Source organism: Perognathus longimembris, chromosome 13 (genome assembly GCF_023159225.1).
Source record: "Perognathus longimembris pacificus isolate PPM17 chromosome 13, ASM2315922v1, whole genome shotgun sequence".
Taxonomy (NCBI): domain Eukaryota; kingdom Metazoa; phylum Chordata; class Mammalia; order Rodentia; family Heteromyidae; genus Perognathus; species Perognathus longimembris.
Window position 1 is genome coordinate 60,173,035 of NC_063173.1, and position 19,197 is coordinate 60,192,231.

At 57.2% G+C, this 19,197-nt stretch overlaps 1 protein-coding gene across 1 annotated transcript in view; it reads left to right on the top strand.

Moving 5' to 3' along the window:
* Positions 1 to 19,197, top strand: part of Lrp5 (LDL receptor related protein 5) — an 84,758-nt gene that overhangs the window by 40,338 nt on the left and 25,223 nt on the right. The window contains exons 6-7 of the mRNA XM_048359661.1: positions 11,432 to 11,828; positions 12,731 to 12,902. Coding sequence (XP_048215618.1) covers positions 11,432 to 11,828; positions 12,731 to 12,902 — 569 coding nt within the window. The remainder of the gene's footprint in view (positions 1 to 11,431; positions 11,829 to 12,730; positions 12,903 to 19,197) is intronic.

A 19,197-nucleotide genomic window follows, 5' to 3' on the forward strand; every position in this document is an offset into this window, starting at 1 on the left:
AGGCTGTGCCGCACTCCCGGGGAGGGAGGGCAGACAGTTCCCTCTTCCTCTCTCCGTCCCTGCTCCCTCGTCTTCCTTGCTCCCTCCGCCCCTACTTCTTTGGTTATTGAGACTGGGTCTCACGTGGAGCCTAAGCTGGCTGGTGATCCTCCTGCTGTAACTTCCTGAGTGCTGGGATTACAGGCATGTACCACCACACCCATCTAGGAATAGCTTCTTACATTGCTGGCTGGGGTCAGCAGGACTGGATCTAGACTGGATCTCACCTCCCTCTCCCTGTGCCCTCTGGGTGAGGGGACCTTTGGCTCAGAGGGACCTATGTCGTGGGTGTGTGCAGCTTAGGGTGACCGTCGTCCTGTCCCTGGGAAGAAGCTCAAGGGCCCTGGCCAGGCCATTAGGCACCCGGCCGGCCTCCCTCCCTGCCCCCGCTATGGCGGCCTCCCCAAGCAGCTGGCTTCGCTTTCTCCCATGTTTTTTCAATTATGTGGATTGGGCTAAAAACAGCAGTAGCAGGGCCTGCCTTGGGAGTTGCCACCGCCATCCTCGCAAGCCTGCGGCTCCCCGCTGCCAGGCTCTGCGTGCTGTTGTTTTGACTTTTGCCTCTGAGCCTTCTCTGGGGCTGGGGGACCTCGGGGCGGTGGGCTTAGGGTGCAGCCCTCCCGCTCTGGGCGATGAGTGACCCAACAGGCAGGCTCGGGACTTCCAGTGGCCCTCCCCGCCCCGCCCCCCCCCTCGTGCCTCCCCCTGCACACGCAGCCTTCGCAGACGGTCATCCGTCAGGGCCAGGAAGCATGAAGTGGGGCTCGGGCGGGGGGGGGGGGGGAACAGAAGGCCACTGTTGAGGTTGACAGGCAGGCAGACAACTGGGGCTGCCGTCTCCAGGCCCCTCGCGCCCACCACCCGTCCGGGTGGGAGGGATTAGCGGAGGGAATACTCAGCCCACGGCCCAGGGCCCAGAATAACGGGTGCGCTTGTTCCCAGAGTCTGGCTGGCTTGTCACTTACCAGGGAAGTGGGTCAAAGGGAAAAGAAAGGAGGCCCTGGGGGGTGTCTGCGCCAGGCCTTGATTGGCACTGACTTTCCCCGGCAGAAGGCAGCTGCTGTTCTCAGCCACGGACTGTGAATTTTTAGTAGCAAGCAAATCAGATCCCCCTCCCCGCCCTGTCCAGAAAATGGGGGGGGGGGGGCGCTCCAAGGGCCGACACATTGCTTTTTAGTAGAGGTGTAGCTGTAACTTGGAGACAAGAAACACACATTGTAACTGTACATTCCCATTAGCTCTGACACCAGCAAACATCTGCAAAACCACCCGGAAAAGACCCCGCGCCCCTCTGCAAACCTCCCCCCACTTCCTGACGCCTGTCACCGGGAATTAGTTTTGCCTGTTCTGGAACAGCACAGAAAGGAGACCACTCGACGTGTGTTTTTGTGTCCCGCTGGAACGCTAACTTAAAGCTGTGGGGGAAGAAAGGAGACAGGCCTTGTCCTTGAGGAAGAGCCTTGGGATTCCCCTCCTCCAAACTATACTACAACTTATTATTACATGGTTGTACAAAAGAAAAGACCATCCTTTCGGGGTTGGAGGCAGGGCTCTGATGGTAGAGTTCCAGCCAGTGAGGGAAAGGATCAGATCAAGAGTTCCCACTCCTGCATAATAAATGATACAGGACTCTAGGCATTCACACACAGTGAGACCAAAGGAGGGCACTTTTTTTTTTGCCAGTCCTGGGCTTGAACTCAGAGCCTGAGCACTGTCCCTGGCTTCTTTCTGCTCAAGGCTAGCACTCTGCCACTTGAGCCACTGAGCCATTTCTGGTTTTGAGGTGGTTAATTGGAGATAGGAGTCTCATGGACTTTCCTGCGGGGCTGGCTTTGAACTGTAATTCTTAGACCTCAGTCTCCTGAGTAGCTAGGACTAAAGGCATAGGCCATCAGTGCCTGGCTGTTTTCTTTTTGTTCTGTTCGTTTATATGTCTTCAGCAGTATAAGGGGAGGCACAGCAATGAAGGCACAAAGGGTGAACAAATGCAGCAGTGATACTCACTAGACACCATGTTGAAAATGAACTACGGAACTTGTGGATGGGAGGGGGAGAGAAAAATGAGAAGAGAGCAAGGGAAGGGGTGACAGGTAACTGTAACCCCTTTGTATATCACCTTTATAGTAACTATTTTAAGATACGGTCTTGGACAAAAATACAGTAGTTGTACAAAGCAGTTACAGTTCTTACATCAGGTTTGAGTGCAATGCTTCTCCATCAATGTCACCTCTTCCATCGTTCTCCCCCATTTTTCCTCTCCCACCTCTATCCTGGAGTTCCGTAGCTTAGTTTTTACACACTGCGTTTGCTCCCCCTCCCTCCCTCCATTCATGTTTTTCTGCTGACTGAGCTTGTGCCTTCCCTCTGTGGCTCAGTTCCATGTGCCCCGTGGGGCGGGGGCAGCAACCAGCAGGTACTGTTCCCCGGTGGGCTGAGCCTCAAGCTGCCTGCTTTTGTCTGAGACATGGAAGTTCCAGCCCACTTTGTGTCATCGTTTCTCTCTCTCTCGGCCTTTTACCCCCTGCTCTGTAGCTCACCTCCTGAGTCTCGGCCTCCCTGACCTGCTGGTGCTGGTCCTGCTGCCGGGAGTCCCTTCTCCTGCTGCCCTGATTGGTCTCTTCTTCCAGCTGGTCTCACCTGCCTGCTCTTGCCCTGGGCTCTCCCTGGCTTCCTCCCCAGGCCCTCTGAGAGGGAGGCAGATGCTTCGGGCACGGCTCTGGTAGCGAGGGTGCTGGCTTCTGCCCCGGCTAGCCACGAGGCCTGGAAAGGCCACTGCAGTGCTCAGAGCTAAGGGTCTCGGGGCTGAGTCACGTGGGCCTCCCTTGTTTCAGTCTGCCCCATCCACAGGGACGGGGTGGGAATCGGAGTGCCCCACCGTGTGTCTGTGTGGGACAAGTTCTTTGTGCCTTGTCTACCTAGGAATAGCACGTGGCTCATGCCTCCTGATTTACACACTACTTGGTGCTTGATTTCGTGTGTGTGTGTGTGTGTGTGTGTGTGTGTGTGGTGGAGGAGGAGGAGGGAACTGCGGTTTTAAACTCCAGGCCTTGCCGTGGCTAGATAAATGCTCTAGCATGTAAGCCGTGCTCCCAGTTGTGTATGTTCTGGGTGCAGTCTCCTGGCATTGCTTGGGGCCTGCCTGGGTGGTGATCCTTGAACCTGTGGCCTCCTGTGTAGCTGGAATCACAAGGCAAGCGTTACCATGCCTGGCTTGTTGATTGAGATGGGGATATTTTAACTTTTTGTCCAGGCTGGCCTTGAACCACAATCTCGATCTCCGCCTTGGCAGTTGCTAGGATTAGGAGAGTGAGCCACTATGCCGGGCCTAGTCAGCCCTATCTGACCTAATGAAGTGTGGTGGTGTCGTTTGTTTTCAGATGGCTCAGCTAGCGTGTTATTTGGAGTGCAGCCAGCCACTGCGTTGTGGCGGTCGTGGCGCCTCCTAGGGGAGTAGCTGGTGTGGCAGGCACGGCCCCGTGCTGACCCTGAGTAGATCTCAAGGGCATGCATGCCTGGGAGTGGACGTCTGCGGTGAGAGCCGGCCGGTGCTGCAGATGCAGGGGTGCAGACAGGACGACCATGTCCCAACCCGGGCCACCCACGGGTCCTGCGGAGGGGCCGTGGCTGGCTTAGGAGCCGCAGGGCAGCGTGCAACCAACCGTAAAAAACCATCCTGCTGCTCCCTGAGCACCTTCTGTGTACCTGGATTCAGAGAGGCGCCGGGAGGGGCGGGGCGCAGCGCAGCCACCTTCCCCATGCCGCCGTGGCTTAAGCCCAGCCTTCACATCCTGTGCTCCAAACCTTTGATTAGCCCCACGGCGTCAGGGATGGGTGAAGTTAATTCCTCAGGAAGGGGCCAAGGTCACGGGCTTTGTTGAGGATCTTCCCAGCCTGGCTGGAGTCTCGTATGTAGGAAACAGAGGTCGTTGCTTGCTGTAGGTCATTCAGTGCGGAAATAGGGCTGGGAGCGCTGGGCCGGGCCGTCTTCCCGGGAGCTGTGCACTGACGGCAGCCGCTCATTGGCTCAAGAGTTGCCGTGGGGCGGGAGGGGTGGGGTTTGGCCAGCTGCAGGCGGCAGAGACCCTGGGGTGGCCGGCCTGTTGGGAGGAAGGAGGTCCTGGGACTAGTCAATGGCACTCCAACCCTGGGCATTTAAGAGCTAAACAGGCAGCGTGGAGGCTCATGCTTGTGATCTTAGCTACTCAGGAGGCTGGGACTGGAGGACTGATGTTCAAAGCCAGACAAAGCAGGCAAATCCAAGATGCTTACAGGAGGCTCATGCTTGTGATCTTAGCTACTCAGGAGGCTGGGACTGGAGGACTGATGTTCAAAGCCAGACAAAGCAGGCAAATCCAAGATGCTTACATCCAGTTAACCAGCAAAAAGCCAGAAGTGGAGATACTGCTCGAGTGGTAGAGCACCAGCCTCGAGTGGTAAAGCTAAGGACCAGGGGGAAGAGGAGCCGAGCACATAGCGCCAGGCCAGACTAGAGGTGAGGGGTCCTCGGCCCTACTGCGGGCCGAGCCTGTGGGCAGACAGCTGCTCGGGCCTCCAGTGCTGGGCTCAGCCACTTTCCCTGTGCCTTGTGACCCTGTGGTCACCGCTGGGTTTCCTGGGCCGAGGTGCCGGTCTGCGGTCTCAGCATTTGTCCAACCACTTACCCCAGGGGGCAGTGGAGAAACTCAATCAATTGCTTAACAAACAAGGCTCTGGCTGCCAGCCAGAGGGGACGCCGTGGGGCCTGATCACAGCCTCGAGGCTGTGACCTGACTGCCCATTCTGCCCCCAGGCCGGCCGTGCCCCTGGAAGGTGGCTGATGAGGCCCTAGAGCCTGGAGCAGAGCGGGGCAGGCCTGGTTATCAGTCATCCTCCCGACCTGTGACCCACTGCGGTCGCAATGTCCTGGAGGCCAGGGTGCTGGGGGCCCGGGTCCTTCTGTGTTGTCTGAGGTGCACTGGCCGTTGAGTAGTCCTGCCTGCGGCGTGGGGAGGGGAGGCCCCCACCATGACCTGGGGTGGGGTCCTCCTTTGCCTGTGAGAACACAGGCCCCTGTCAGGGTATGGAGGGGGAGGCCTGGGCTTAGCCTGAGGCCTTGTTCTGGGGCGCAGGTAGATTCTTCTACCCTTGCTTCTTTCTCCCAGCGAGCATCACTGCTAGCTCTAGCGTGGCGAGCAGAGGGGCAGGGGCAGCCAGGCCCTGGCCCCCCTGTCTGGGTCCACACCATTCAAAGCCTCCCCCCAACCCAGCCTCATTTCCCCTTTCTTCTGATAGTGAAATTTAGGTCTACTATAGAAAACACCAGAATAATGGAGGAGGTTAGAACGGCCCATCGTCTCCCATGCAGAGCTAGCTGCTCCTCCCTGGGCTTTCCAGGTGCATATTCAAATGCGCCTTTCCTGGTGTAGTCACGTCTGTCGGCCTTCTCCGTTCTTCGTTCTTGGAGCGTTCTCAGAGCTGTCGTCTGCTGTCTGCTTCCTGGCTATCTGGGGCTCTGCAATGACCTGTAATACAAACGGCCAGTCCAGGCGTGCGTCTGTGCGTGCGTGCGTGCGTGCATGCGTGTCTGCCATGACCAGGGCTTGAACTCACGGGCCTCAAGCTCTACCCCAGGTGCTCAACCACTTGAGCCATGAGCTTCAGCCTGGTGTTTTTTTTTTGTTGGTTATTTGGAGATGGGAATCACACGGACTTTTCTAAAATCCTGGCCTGGCCTTGAACCATGTTCCTTCAACTACTCAGCCTCCTGAGTAGCCAGGATTCCACTCGCACCTGGCTTCTCACCTGCTTAGGATGAATGTGTGCCGTTTCCCTCTTCTTTGGCTTTGTTTTGCGTGGTGGCGGTAGGTGGATCTCTGTCTGTGTCCAGCCTCTCTCCTTGGCTCCTCTGAGGGGAGGTGACAAGGTGCAGGGTCCCAGGCTCTTGTCCAGGATGACGATCTGGCCTCCCATCCTGCTGGAAGCTTTGCCTCGCCACAGATGAGGAAATGGGCCTTTCTATGTGGTGACGAAGGGCTGCTTGCTCTACATGTTACTGAGACATCGCTCATTTTCTTTTTTATTGATTTCCCATCCTGGGACTTGAGACTCAGGGCCTGGGCACTGTTTCTGGCTTCTTTGTGCTCAAGGCTAGCACTCTACCTCTTGAGCCGCAGCGCCACTTCTGGCTTTTTCTGTCTATGTGGTGCTGAGGAATCGAACCCAGGGCTTCCTGCATGGTAAGCGAGCGCTCTACCGCTGAGCCACATTCCCAGCCCTCATCACTCATTTTCTGTACTTATTTTCCATTGTATTTTTGATGCGGTGGTGCTGCACTTGCTGGGAAAGTCCTCAACCGCTTGAGCCGTGCCTCTAGCCTTTTCATGCTTTGGGCTGTGTTTTTCTAAGACAGGGTCTCTCATGTCGCCCAGCGTGACCTGGAACTCTTGATCCTTCTGCCTCTGCTTCCTAAGGACTGGTATACTAGAGTACGCCACCGTACCGGGCTGACTGCATTTTGTCGTTGATCAATTTGACTGTGGTCTTTTCCTCCCGTTGTTGGGTTTGCGGTGGGTTTTTTTTGGTTGACTTGACTTACCTTTTAGGTTTATGGAAGGATCAAGCGGCAAGTGCAGGGAGCCCCCTGTGACAGGCTCCCTGCTTGTACATGGTTAGCCCTGCACAACCATGACCGCCTGCTTTTCTACAGCCTGAGTGCTCCCTTTCCTGCACCAGCCAGAAGAACAGTGCTTCCAGTCGCGTCCCCGTCTGGAGGTGCCACCGTGTTTACATATGGTCACCCCCTCCCCCCCCCCCGTGTCTATTGTCACCACTTCCCCACCTTACCAGAAGCCCCGAGACTGAGGAAAACCCGCAGTGCCAAAACACCTCTAGCCATTCCTTTTGGCAGTGTTGGGGCTTGAACTCAGTGCTTCACGCTTGTTAGGTGCTCTACCACTTGAGCCACACCCCCAGCCCTTTTTTCTTGTGGCTATTTCAAAATTTTTATTATGAGTGATGTACAGAAGGGTTACAGGCACGTAAGTCAGGTAATGAGTACATTTCTTTGTGAGCAATGTCGCCTCTTCCCTCGTTTTTCCTTCCCTTCCCCACATACAAGTTGTACAGTTCATTTTCAACATCGTGTCTGGTGAGTACCACTGCTGCATTTGTTGGCCCTTTGTTGTGCTTATTTTTTGAGCTAGGGCCTTGCCTTCCCGCCTGGGTTGGCCATGATCTGTTTCGCTTTGCACAGCTGGAATGACAGGCATACACAACCAGACTCAGCTTTTTTATTGGCTGCAATAGGGACTCCTAAAACTTTTTGCCCAGGCTAGCCTCTAACTACGATCCTCTGGCTCTTAGTCTCTCAAGTTGCTAGAATTTCAGGCATAAGCTACCATGTCCGGTCTGTCCAGCTATTTATAGAAAATATGTGTGGGCTCCACTGAAAGCCTAGAGGCTACTGGGACCTGCACGTCTCCTGTGGGACGTTGAGGTTCTCTGTGGGTCTGTCTCTGGAGTGGTCAGCATGCACGAGGCCACTCTGGAGGCAGGATGGGCATGGAGCAGCCTGGTGTCCTGCACATGGGGTGGGATGCGCGCGCGCGCGCGTGTGTGTGTGTGTCTTATACCAAGTGTTGTAGCCTGTAGGACAACTCAGTTGTGGTCTGCAATCTCAGGTCCCTCACGACCCCTTCTGCTGACCCCAGCAGCAGTGTGTCCCTGGCCATTGACCAGTATTGTTGTCTAGCCACCCCTTCTGCCCCCAGGGTCTCCCCTACCTACCTGCCTGCCTGCCTCACTTTGGGTTCCTCTCTGAAAGCTTCCCCCCTGCACCCTGCTTCCTGAGGTTCCACACCAGATTGTGCCCCTCAGAGAACTCCTGGTCCTGCCCTGGGTTGGTGGCCTGGCTTGGAATTAGTCTTTGTGGAGGTAGCAGGAAAAACCGACACCAGAGACTGAGATCAGAGTGATGCGGCCACAAGCCAAAGACACCACATGTTTCCAGAATTATGGGGATGTGCAGGAGGCAGGCAGGACACCCCGTTTCCCCCAGAGCCTTTAGAGGGAGCTTGTTCCCGCCATACTTTGTTTCACGTGATGCTTCACTCACGTGTGGGTTCCAGACCTATGAGGGAATACACCTCTGTTGTTAACATCTGTTTAGTTGCTGGTCCTCAAGCTCATGCCTATAACCTGAGCTACTGAGATCCTACGGTCGCAGTTGGAATCTAGTCTGGGTAGACAAATCCCTTGTCTCCAATGAACCTGCAAAAGCTGGAAGTGGAGGCATGGCTCAAGTGGTAGAGCCAAAAAGCCAAGTGAGATCAGGCGGCCCCGAGTTCAAGCCCCAGTACTAGCACCCGAATAAACTCCCTCAACCTATTGGCTTGGAATTACACACTTGCACATAACCCCCCGTGGCGGGGACAGCTTGGCTGTGATGGAGAATGTTGAGCTAGATGTGTCTGTGACCCTGGACCAGCCCTCAGGACGCCTGGGAGGGAGGGGAGAGGTCAGGAGCCTGGCTCTGGGGCTTGTTGCCAGCTTTGGGGTGCAGTCAGGGGGAGGGCCAATGCCACTGGAGCTGTGGCACAGGCTGTTTGTTGGAATCACCCTAGAGAAACCCACTTGACCAAACTTAGTCTCCAAAGTGCTCCCCAGTGCTTAACAAGCTCCTGCCCAGCCTGGTCGCTCCCGCGGGCCCTGTGTCCGCCCTGTCTGTCCCCTGGCCGGGGAGGCTGGCAGGACCTTGCTTGCACAGACCCTTCTGGAGGCGGCATGGCACCAGCCTTGGCGAGCTTGCGGTGGGTGCTTGTGGACGCTGTGGCTGGTGGCACTGTCCCCACAGCTGTTCTCCGCAGGCCGGGTGCAGGACAGAGTCCCCCTCCATGCTGGGCACAGCTCCGACCACAGTCAAACCGACTAGGCCCACGTCCTCTCCTGAGGACTCAGAAACCTCAAAGGCCTTGCCGCCCGTCACCGGACACCTGCAGGTTTAGTCCCGCCACGGCTGCCAGCCTGCTGTGGCCCTCAAGACTAAATTCTGAGTCGTTCTGTGAGAGACAGGGCCTGGTGGCTGTGTAGGTGCCGGGCTCGTCTACTGGTTGGCAGAGAGCTGGGCTGCAAGCGCTCAGCCCTGATGATGCTGGGACGAAGCCCACCTGGCTGTGCCTTGGTTTCCATAAGTGGATGAAGAAACAGCTGGATGTCAGAGCCAGACAGGAACCAGGTACCATCCAGGGTGGGTGGCTGATTCCGTACCATTGATGGGGAAACGGGCTCAGAGGGAGCCAGGCCCCGCTCAAGGTCACACCGTGGAGAGGGCCGGGGTGGGGTGTGTGTGTGGTGGTGGTGGTGGTGGTGTCTGTCCTGAGCTCTCCCTGGGACTCCTGGGATTCAGTGCGGCTTGAGTCCAGTGGGTCTGGTGCCAGGGTGGAGTTCAAAAGAGAGCCAGGGTCCTGTGAACCTGCGAGCCAGAGCCAGGGTGGAGGGCACAGGTTTACTCAGGCACTGGGGCCTGGGAGGCAAGACCAACTTCCCAGAGGAGCAGGAGGCGACCTGTGACCCCATCTTGAAGGATACATCAGAGGTCAACAGCTTTTTGGGAGGAGAGCCCAGAGAAGAACCTTGAAAGTCCAGGGCAGTACACACAAATCAGAGCTTGTTTGAAACCACCTCTGGGGGAGAATTGGGGGTCTCAGAGATCCCTGCTGCAGTTGAGCACCGTGGAGGGCTGCTGTTGCTTTACTTTCCACACTTGCTGCCTCACTTTACCCAGTAGCCTTCATCCTGGATGCTGTTGCTGTGTGTGTGTGCACCCTCTAGTGGCCAACACACATTATGCGCTGGGCTTTGGAGTTGGTGCCTGCAAGGGGCCTGTCCTCAGGAAGCTCAGGCTCTTGTGGGGTTCCTGTGGAGGGCGGGGGGGGGGGGGGGGGAGGCCATCCAAGGCCTGCCTCTTCCAAGGCCTCAGTTTGGGCGCCACTCCCTTCGCGTCTGGTCCCAGCTCCTTCGTGACTGCCGGCAGGCAGCCCCAGAAGGCCACGAGTAACTCTGGCCCCGACATTTTTGGTTCTCTGGGTCCTTGGAACCAGGAAGAACTGACCTAGATGAGCGAGGGAGGCGTGTCTGAGCCCGGCAGCCTCGGGAAACATCTGTGCCAGGGGTGGGACGGGCACCAGCTTTTGGGGTGCACGTGGGGTTCCGTGGGCATCTTCCACTGGAAGTTGTGATAAATTTCAAGGGCAGGCCTGGGCCAGAGAAATGCCCGTGGGAGACCTGCCCTCCCTTCTCTGGGCCACTGTGTCCCCGTGATGGCTCTTCGAGGTGTGATTTTCCGCTCAGGGATGGTGTTCCCAAGGCCCCAGTCACGCCTGTGCAGTGGCCGCAAGCCCCAGCATTCCACAGAGCCCGGGAGGACTAGAGTGTCGTGTCTCTTAGAGTGAGGCCAGCCACAGGTGCCTGGAGCGGAGATGACACCTGCGCTTGTAGGAGAGGAGCATCGCCAGCTCGTGCCTCCGGGCCGGGGCAGGCAGGCCGTCCCCGTCTGCTGCTGCTTGGGTGTGGCTCTGAACTCCATTCCCTTGCCTGTATTGTGAAGGGCTCCACCTTGAAGCCACTGGGCCCCCCCAGGCTTGGCCGTGTTCTGCCACGTATTCAAAGCCTGTGGAAGTGCCTTGCCTGCCCCTCACCTGTAGCCTCTATGCAGAAACCAGGTTTGGGTTAGTTACTAGGGTTGCTCATTGAATTCCGATGGCCCATTCTCAAGGCCCACGTGTGTGCAGTGGAGTCCTGCTAGATGCTGGCCCAAGCCGGAGCCCTTGGGCTTAGGCCAGGCTGAGGTCAGGAGACATGCAGCCCAGGAGATGTTTCTAGTCTCTGCCTTGGTAGTCTGGGGCAAAGTGACCTTTGATTCAGTGTTGGCATTGGTGGAGCCCGAAGTGCCTGAGGGCCTCTAAGTGTCTGGGCGGGGCTCTTGTCTAGTGCTACAGAAGGGTAACTCACTCAGTGAGTGTCCTCAGCCCTTCCTGGGAGCCGCGGAGAAAAACACCTGCCTGGAGAGCCCACAAGGGGACCCAAGCTGCTAGGAGAGGAAGCTTCATGGAAGAAGTGGCCTTGGAGTGGAGCCAGCCAGGAAGAACGGCTGTAGCTGGGGACCCTGAAAAGCAGGGCGGGAGGCTGAGGCCTGGAGAAGGGCTTTCAGGAGAGCTGACTCAAACACCTCTGGTGGGAGCTGGATGGCAGGGCTTTGTGGCTTTCATCTGGTTACTTGCCCTCTCTGTGCCTGTTTCTATAAAGTAAGGAAACAAATAGTGCTCGCCAGGGCAGAGCTCTCCTGAGGATGACCTGGTGGCCGTAGGAGGACCTTGGTGACCGCAGACTCCTGAGCCGCGCCTGCGTCTCCCCGCAGGGGCGGAGGAGGTGTTGCTGCTGGCCCGGCGGACGGACCTTCGGAGGATCTCTCTGGACACGCCGGACTTCACCGACATCGTGCTGCAGGTGGACGACATCCGGCACGCGATCGCCATCGACTACGACCCCCTGGAGGGCTACGTGTACTGGACCGACGACGAGGCGCGGGCCATCCGCAGGGCCTACCTGGACGGCTCGGGCGCGCAGACGCTGGTCCACACGGAGATCAACGACCCCGACGGCATCGCCGTGGACTGGGTGGCGCGCAACCTCTACTGGACCGACACGGGCACCGACCGCATCGAGGTCACGCGCCTCAACGGCACCTCCCGCAAGATCCTGGTGTCCGAGGACCTGGACGAGCCGCGCGCCATCGTGCTGCACCCGGTGATGGGGTAAGGCGGGGCGGCTGGGGGGGGGGGAGGGCACAAGGCACCGGTTTCCTGCGGGCCTTGGGGCCGCGGGCAACGGCTGGGGGCGGGGGGCGGGGAGGGCACGCGGCACCGAGGTCCTGCAGGCCCTGGGCCCGCGGGCAACGGCTCTTGGGCGCACTCAGCACTGGGGCCCCGAGGAGGAGGAGGCGGAGGCTGCAGAGGTTGGACTGGGCCAGGATCCTGTGGGCGGGGCCACCGTGTGGGCGGGGCCTTAGAGTTCCCGGCCAATGACAGGGCTTCTCCTCTCCCTCGCCAGTGGGCGGGGCCCCAGCTCCTAGCCAATGGGCGGGGCGTGCCCGGAGCTCTGGGCTGGTGGGCGGGGCCTCCCCGAACTAGGAAATGAGGCGCCTGGGTTGGGGGCCGGGGCCTCCCCGGAACTCGAGTTGGCCGGTGTGCCTGGAGAGCTTGGGTTTCTCCAGCAGCCTCCCCGCTGCTGCTGCGACTGCTGGTCCTGGGACGCAGGCTGTTGCCTAACGCGTGGGAAAGCCCGGAGACCTCTGGGCTTTCCTTTGCCTTCATTCATTCCTTCTTTGGTGGTGGTGGTGGTGGTCTGAGGTTTGAACTCTGAGCTTCAGGCTTCCTAAGCAGGCCGTGTCTGCCACTTGAGCGAAAGCTCCAGCCCTGGACGCAGAATCCTAGCTCCAGTTTCCCCTTTTAAGTTTCTGTACAAGCAATGAGTGGGGCTTCCAAGACCCCAGCCACTGGGAGGGTTGTCCGGTGCCTTCCTGGGGCTCCCGACTCCACCTCAGGTGGGGACCCATGGTGCTCTAGGGCTGGGGCTGGGGTGCATTTGGTGTGATGTGGGCTGTTTCCCGAGATGGCCCGGAGCTGAATGCTGTCTTAGGCGTTTGCTTCTTTCCCAGCCTCATGTACTGGACAGACTGGGGGGAGAACCCCAAAATTGAGTGTGCCAACCTGGATGGGCGGGAGCGGCATGTCCTGGTGAACACATCCCTCGGGTGGCCCAATGGCCTGGCCCTGGACCTGCAGGAAGGCAAGCTGTATTGGGGTGATGCCAAGACGGATAAAATCGAGGTAAGCTGTGTGCACAGGACAGAGGCAGGGGCATGGACCGAGGGAGAAGGCGGGCTTGAGAAACCACTTGGTGCAGTCACACACTGTGTGGCTAAGTGTCATATTGCTGTCTGTAAACCCCTAACTTTCCCACAGAGCCATGGGTCTGGGCATGGTGGCTCATCACGTAGGTATGTTGTAAGTACTGATGAATGCCAGTGTCCTGATGTTTGGCCACATGGAAGTCTTACAATTTTAATGTGTACTTTTTACATGCTGGTACTGGGATTTGAACTCAGGGTCTTGCTCTTGACAGGCAGGCACTCTACTACTTGAGCCATATCCCCAGCCCTTTTTGCTTTAGTTGTTTTTCAGATAGGGTCTCTGGCTTATGCCCAGGCTGGCTTGGATGATGGATCCTCTTGCCTCAGCCTCCCGAAGGCTGGGATTACAAGTGTGTACCACTGTGCCCTGCTCTCTCCCTTGTCTCTGGTAACTTGTGGGTAGTCCTTGACTGTGCATGTCGCCCTGCTTGGCATACCCACTGGGGTTTCTGTCCTCTCCTCAGGAGCCCTGGGGGAGGCCTGCCTGGGGGGACGGACAGGAGTGAGACAACACAGATGTGTCATGGAATGTCTGCCTCTCAGCGAAAGGCGCCTTGGCCCTGGGGGGGCAGGAACTCATGGTGAGCTGCCAGGGTGAAGGCGCCACCTTGAGGTGGGCTGTTACCTTAGTAGCAGGGCCAGGGGCTTATGATGGAGCCTTCTCTTGTCTGCCTAACACCTCTTCCCAAGTACAAGTACATGAGGCCAAGCAAGTATGGGCTGAGCCCTCTGACACCCAGCAAATCGAGTCTTCCATGCTTTGTGTTGCTTCCCATAGCAATGGGACGCTAGCTACTAACAGGAGAAGCGTCGTCATCATGGCGACTGGATGTGCCCAGGTGGCTCTTTGACCTTGGGAGCTAGATTAGAAGAGTTTGGAGAAGCAGTCTAGAGAAGAGAGAGCCCTACAAGCCCTGCAAGCATTGGGGTGCTTGGAAGACCAGCACGCTGGTCGAAACACACGGCGAAATCTGTGCTCCCAAAGCTTGCAGTGGAGATGAGGGCTCTGTTGGGAATTGGACCACCCCAATTTCAGAGGAAAGCCTGGGAGGTAAGGCCCTGTGTGGCAGGGCAGAATCCCCGAAAGGGCAGTGTGGAGGGTGAGAGGGAAGACTGAGGCGCAGTGCAGATCCTCAGGTGTTACAGCTGCCATGAATAGGGAACTCTGCCACCAAGGGACGCTGTAGGCAGCCAGCGGTGCTAGCCCAGTAGGGAGAGAGGGCATGTCGCTAACTGCAAATGACACAGCCACAGGGGAGGGGCTGTCTAAGCCGGGGGCAGAGCCCATCATGAGAAGACGTGCTCCCAGATGCATGGAGCTACTGGACTTAATGTTTGCTGGGCTCAGTTTCTCTTCTGCTTTGGTCTAGTCCTTTCTTGCTATCCTCCTGTGATCCTCCCCTTTTAGAATGGGAATGTTTACCCTGTGTCTTGGAAGTATTCATTTGCTCACAGCTAGGGGAACACAGACCCCAAAACCTGCCTCTGGAGGCCCAGGTTGTGGAAGAAGACAGCGTTCTAGCACAAGGAGAGAGCATCTTCAAGGGAGAAAGGAAGAATTGCAGATGCAGTACTGCTGGAGGGTGGAGCCCAGGACCTTCATATGTTAACTGAGTACTCTGCCACTGAGCTATGCCCAAACCCAACATTGCTGTGGCACTCCCTGTGACTTGGTGACATTTCCAAGAGGTCATGTTGGAAGGCAACCAACCCTGTGCTGGCTGTGGCAGAGGCTAAGCCACCAACTTGGGGTCTGTTTTGCTGCTTGCCTTTGCCTGGGAGGAAGGATTGAATTCAGTGTGGTTTGGTGGTGTGTGGCCTGGCTCTGGACAGCACAGCCCCAGGAATACAGCCCTGAATGCCGGAAGTGGCTCCAGGAATACAGCCCTGCCTGCCAGAATTGGCTCTGCGTTCCGCCTGCCCTGGGAAGCACGTCGCTGGCAACTGCAGCCACTCCCTTTGTGGCCTGGGAGGAGAAGGCAGGTCTGGAAGAGCTGGCCAAGTGGGTGCACTCGGCCGGCGTCCGTGCACAGGCAGGACAGCTTGACCGTGCGGGGGTATCCCCCCGGGGTCTCCAGCCGGCCTCGCCGGTGACAGCAGTCCTGGAAGTCAGATTGGAAGCCAGCCCTGGCAGCACTGTTCACACTGTGGTGAAAAGTTGAGGGCTGTGATCAGAGACAGCAGGGAGTTACGGCTCCCAGAGGGGGCCCACGCCCCCCCCTCCCCCCCCCCCCTGCCGCCTCTCCGTGGGAAGCAGTCCTGAGGTTCCTCTGCCTGCTGGGGCCCATCCGGGTCAGCCCCCAGCAGGCTGGAGCTGTGTCTGGGGACCTGAGGGGGGAAGGCTGGGGTCCTGGCATTCTGCCCGCCTCCTCCTCTGCTTTCCCCAGCTGCCCCCGGGCAGGCCTGCCTGGCCTCCTGGGTTAGAAGCTCTAGTATCCTGCTGTCTTTGCCCCTGGGCTGCCTCCTGAGCCCCCTGCCAAGCCCAGAGCCCCTAGGGCACCCTCAGCCGCCCTCTGCCTACCTGGGGACCCCCCCCAGTGTGCACCCACCCTGCCTGGCATGCTCCCATCTCCCTGCCCACCACGGAGGAGGCGACTGGCCTGGCCGGGAGCTCTGGACATGCTGCGCTTATGTCCGTCAGGTGCCATGGCGTTTGTGAAAGTGGCCAGAGTCTGTGGACACCAGAGAAAAAGAGTGGGAATGGCCAAGGCCATTTCAATGTTTATAACATCATTCTGCCGAGCCAGCCGGCAGTGAAAAGGGAATCCTGGATGAGGGGGGCGAGGATTAAAGAAAAGGAAAAATACAAGACAAGAGAAAAAAGACAAGAGGCAAAGATGGGTACGGGAGGTCTGCATCTCGAGATTGTAACTCAAGACTGCAGCCATGTGTATTCTTTTTTTTTTTTTTACATTTTTTTTTTTTTTGGCCAGTCCTGGGGCTTGGACTCAGGGCCTGAGCACTGTCCCTGGCTTCTTCCCGCTCAAGGCTAGCACTCTGCCACTTGAGCCACAGCGCCACTTCTGGCCATTTTCTGTATATGTGGTGCTGGGGAATCGAACCCAGGGCCTCATGTATATGAGGCAGGCACTCTTGCCGCTTGGCCATATCCCCAGCCCCCATGTTTATTCTTAAATTGCAGCTTATATGCAGTTTGACAACCAGGAAATAGTATAGGATTAACTAAGGTTTAAGAAAACAGGAAGGCCCTAAAATTGGTAAATAACAACAGACAGTAAAACAAGATATGGTTGAATGGTTTACATAACACAGACTGTTGTGGACATAATAAAACATCTTGGGATTAGTACTGTCCTTCAAGTAAACCATGTCCTTGCATGTCCTTGAGATAACAACATAGCCAGAGGTTAGGATGAACTTTGTTGTTGACTCCCTAAGCCATGACCTTGCACGCCCTTGAGAGTAAGCCAGAAGTCAGGGTGAATTTCGCTGTTGGCTCCCGACACATCATTATGGGCCATATGAAATGATCAGAACAGGCAGAGATGGCAGTCACCAAGAAATAGATGAGGGCGGATGTGGGCGACCTCTGCTTGTCATCCTAGCTACTCAGGAGGCTACGGTCTGAGGATCATGGTTTGGAGCCAACTTGTTCAGGAAAGTCTGTGAAACTCTTATCTCTAGTTAACCAGCAGAAAAGCCAGAAGTGAAGGTGTGGCTCAAGTGGTAGAGAGTCAGCCTTGAGGAAGAAGGCTAAGGGACAGCACCCAGGCCTAATGTTCAAGCCCCAGTACCAGCTCCAAAAAGGAAGGGAGAGAGGGTGGGAGGGAGGGAGGGAGGAAGGGAGGAAGGCTGGCATATGAGAAGCATACATGTTGTCTGTCCCGTCATATACTGAATTGTTTAATGAGCCTTTTATGGCCTGTGGATCACACATTGCCCATTCTTGTCCTTGGTTGAGGTGGGGTCTCCCCAACTTTGCCTGGGTTCACTTGGACTCACAATCCTTCTGGTCACTGCCTACCAGATAATTGGGTTCAAAGACATGAACCACTGTACTCAGCTCAGTTTGGGCATTTTTTTAAAACAGAAAATGATAAAGAATTCCGAATTCAGGGTGTGCTCACGAGCTTTGTACGGTTTGACCTGTGGGTAGATGGGGGGACTGTAGGTGTTCTGTGTTCTTGGGGGTGGGGGTCATTTTCCTCCTGCTGTTCCCACACTACCCCATCGGCCCCTGTCCTGCCCCCGTTAGCCTGCAGAGGGGAAGCGCAGGTTCCCCAGGCTGTGCCAGGCTGTGCCTGTGCTGTCTGTGTTCTTCTCACGGCACTTCCTGGGCTATGCGCCCGGAGAGCTTCGCTACCCCACGCTAACCCTCACCATGCCTCCTCCATCCCGTGTGGGTTTGTGCTGATGGACCAGCCTCACAGAGGTGGTGTGCACAGACCTGTTGATACCTGCATTGCTCTGTGTGTGTGTGTGTGTGTGTGTGTGTGTGTGTGTGTGTACTGGGGTTTGAACTCAGGCCTTGTACTTGGTAGGCAGATGTTCTTCTACTTGAGCCAAGTAGAAGCCCTTGGCCCTTTTTGCTTTCATTGTTTTTCCCATAAGGTCTTATGCATATACCTCGGTCAGCCTAGGTGGTAGTTGTTCTACTTATGCTTCCCATCTTGGTGGGATGACAGGTATGAGCCATTGCACCCAACTTTTCTAATTCGAGACGGGGTCTTTGGAACTTCGTTTGCCCCAAGTGGTCCCTGACCATGATCCTTTTGATTTCTGCCTCCCTTGCAGCTGGGGTCACAGGCGTCAGCCACTGTGCTCAGCAGCATTGTTTTGTGTCTTCTTATGTGGGCAAAACACAAACAAGAGCAGTGTACCGTGTGGACCGAGGCGTCTCCGCGTGTGCTGCCCATCTGAGCTGCTGGCTGCAAGGAGCTCAGCCTAAGGCATCGGTGCAGCCTCCAGGTGACGCTACAGCTTGCACCTGGTCTGCTCCAACTGCCCCAGGGCGTGGTCTTAATGAGCCGCTCATTCTGACTTAATGACTCTAGACAGGGCCGTGGTCTTTTGTGCCTACGCGCCTGGGTGACCTAGCTACTGGCGAGCACGATCCTGTTCCGGGTGCAGCGTGGAGGCCTTGCCCGAGGACACAGAGCTGCCAGTGCCGGGTCATTCGCTCTTCCCAGGTGACTGCAGTTTTGTTTCTTGCTGTCTAACCGGTGTGTTCTGCTCCATCCACGGTCGCTCTGCCTTGTATTTTTGCCACCAGTAAGACAGCATCTGTAGCTTTTCTGGTAAGCTGCAAGTGGAGCCTGGCTGGGGCCTGCCTGGGAAGGCTTCCATTGCCGGCGCCGGGTGGGCGCTTCTGCCAGGCTGGGGGTCGTTCCGGTCCCACCATGGCCCACCGTTGGTTCCAGCTGGTGAAGGCGGCTGATGTTTGGCGTGCGTGTCCTCGGGGGGCTCTGTGGAGGTTGGATGTCTGGCGTGTGTGTCCTCATGTCCTCGGGGGCTCTGTGAGGGTTGGATGTTTGGTGTGCATGTCCTCGGGGGCTCTGTGGAGGTTGGATGTTTGGCGTGTGTGTCCCCCAGGGCTCTGTGGAGGTTGGATGTCTGGCATGTGTGTCCTCCAGCGTGCGTGTCCTCGGGGGTTCTGTGGAGGTTGGATGTCTGGCGTGTGTGTCCCCCAGGGCTCTGTGGAGGTTGGGTGTTTGGCGTGTGTGTCCTCCAGCGTGCGTGTCCTGGGGGCTCTGTGGAGGTTGGATGTTTGGCGTGTGTGTCCCCCAGGGCTCTGTGGAGGTTGGATGTCTGGCGTGTGTGTCCTCGTGTCCTGGGGGCTCTGTGGAGGTTGGAGGTTTGGCGTGTGTGTCCTCGGGGGCTCTGTGGAGGTTGCCTCAGTCCACACCTACTCCCTCAGAGAAGGACGGAGCTTCCGGGTGGCTGTGAGTGTACACTGCCCAGGGATGAAAGCGGCTCGGCTCGGCTCTGCAGGCCCGTGCTCTGCGAATGCCTCTGGCCCCGAGAGAGCAAGACATTATTAGCTCCCGGGGAAGCCGACCAAACTTGCACAGATCCTGCGATTGCCCGGCCCATCCGAGCTCCTTGTTTTGGTGTGATCCATGGTTCAAAGCCAGCCAGAGCAGGAAAGTCCATGAGACTCCCAATTAACCAGCAAAAAGTGAGAAATGGAGGTGTGGCTCAAGAGGCAGAATACCAGCCTTGAGCAACCAAGATCATGGACAGTGTCTAGG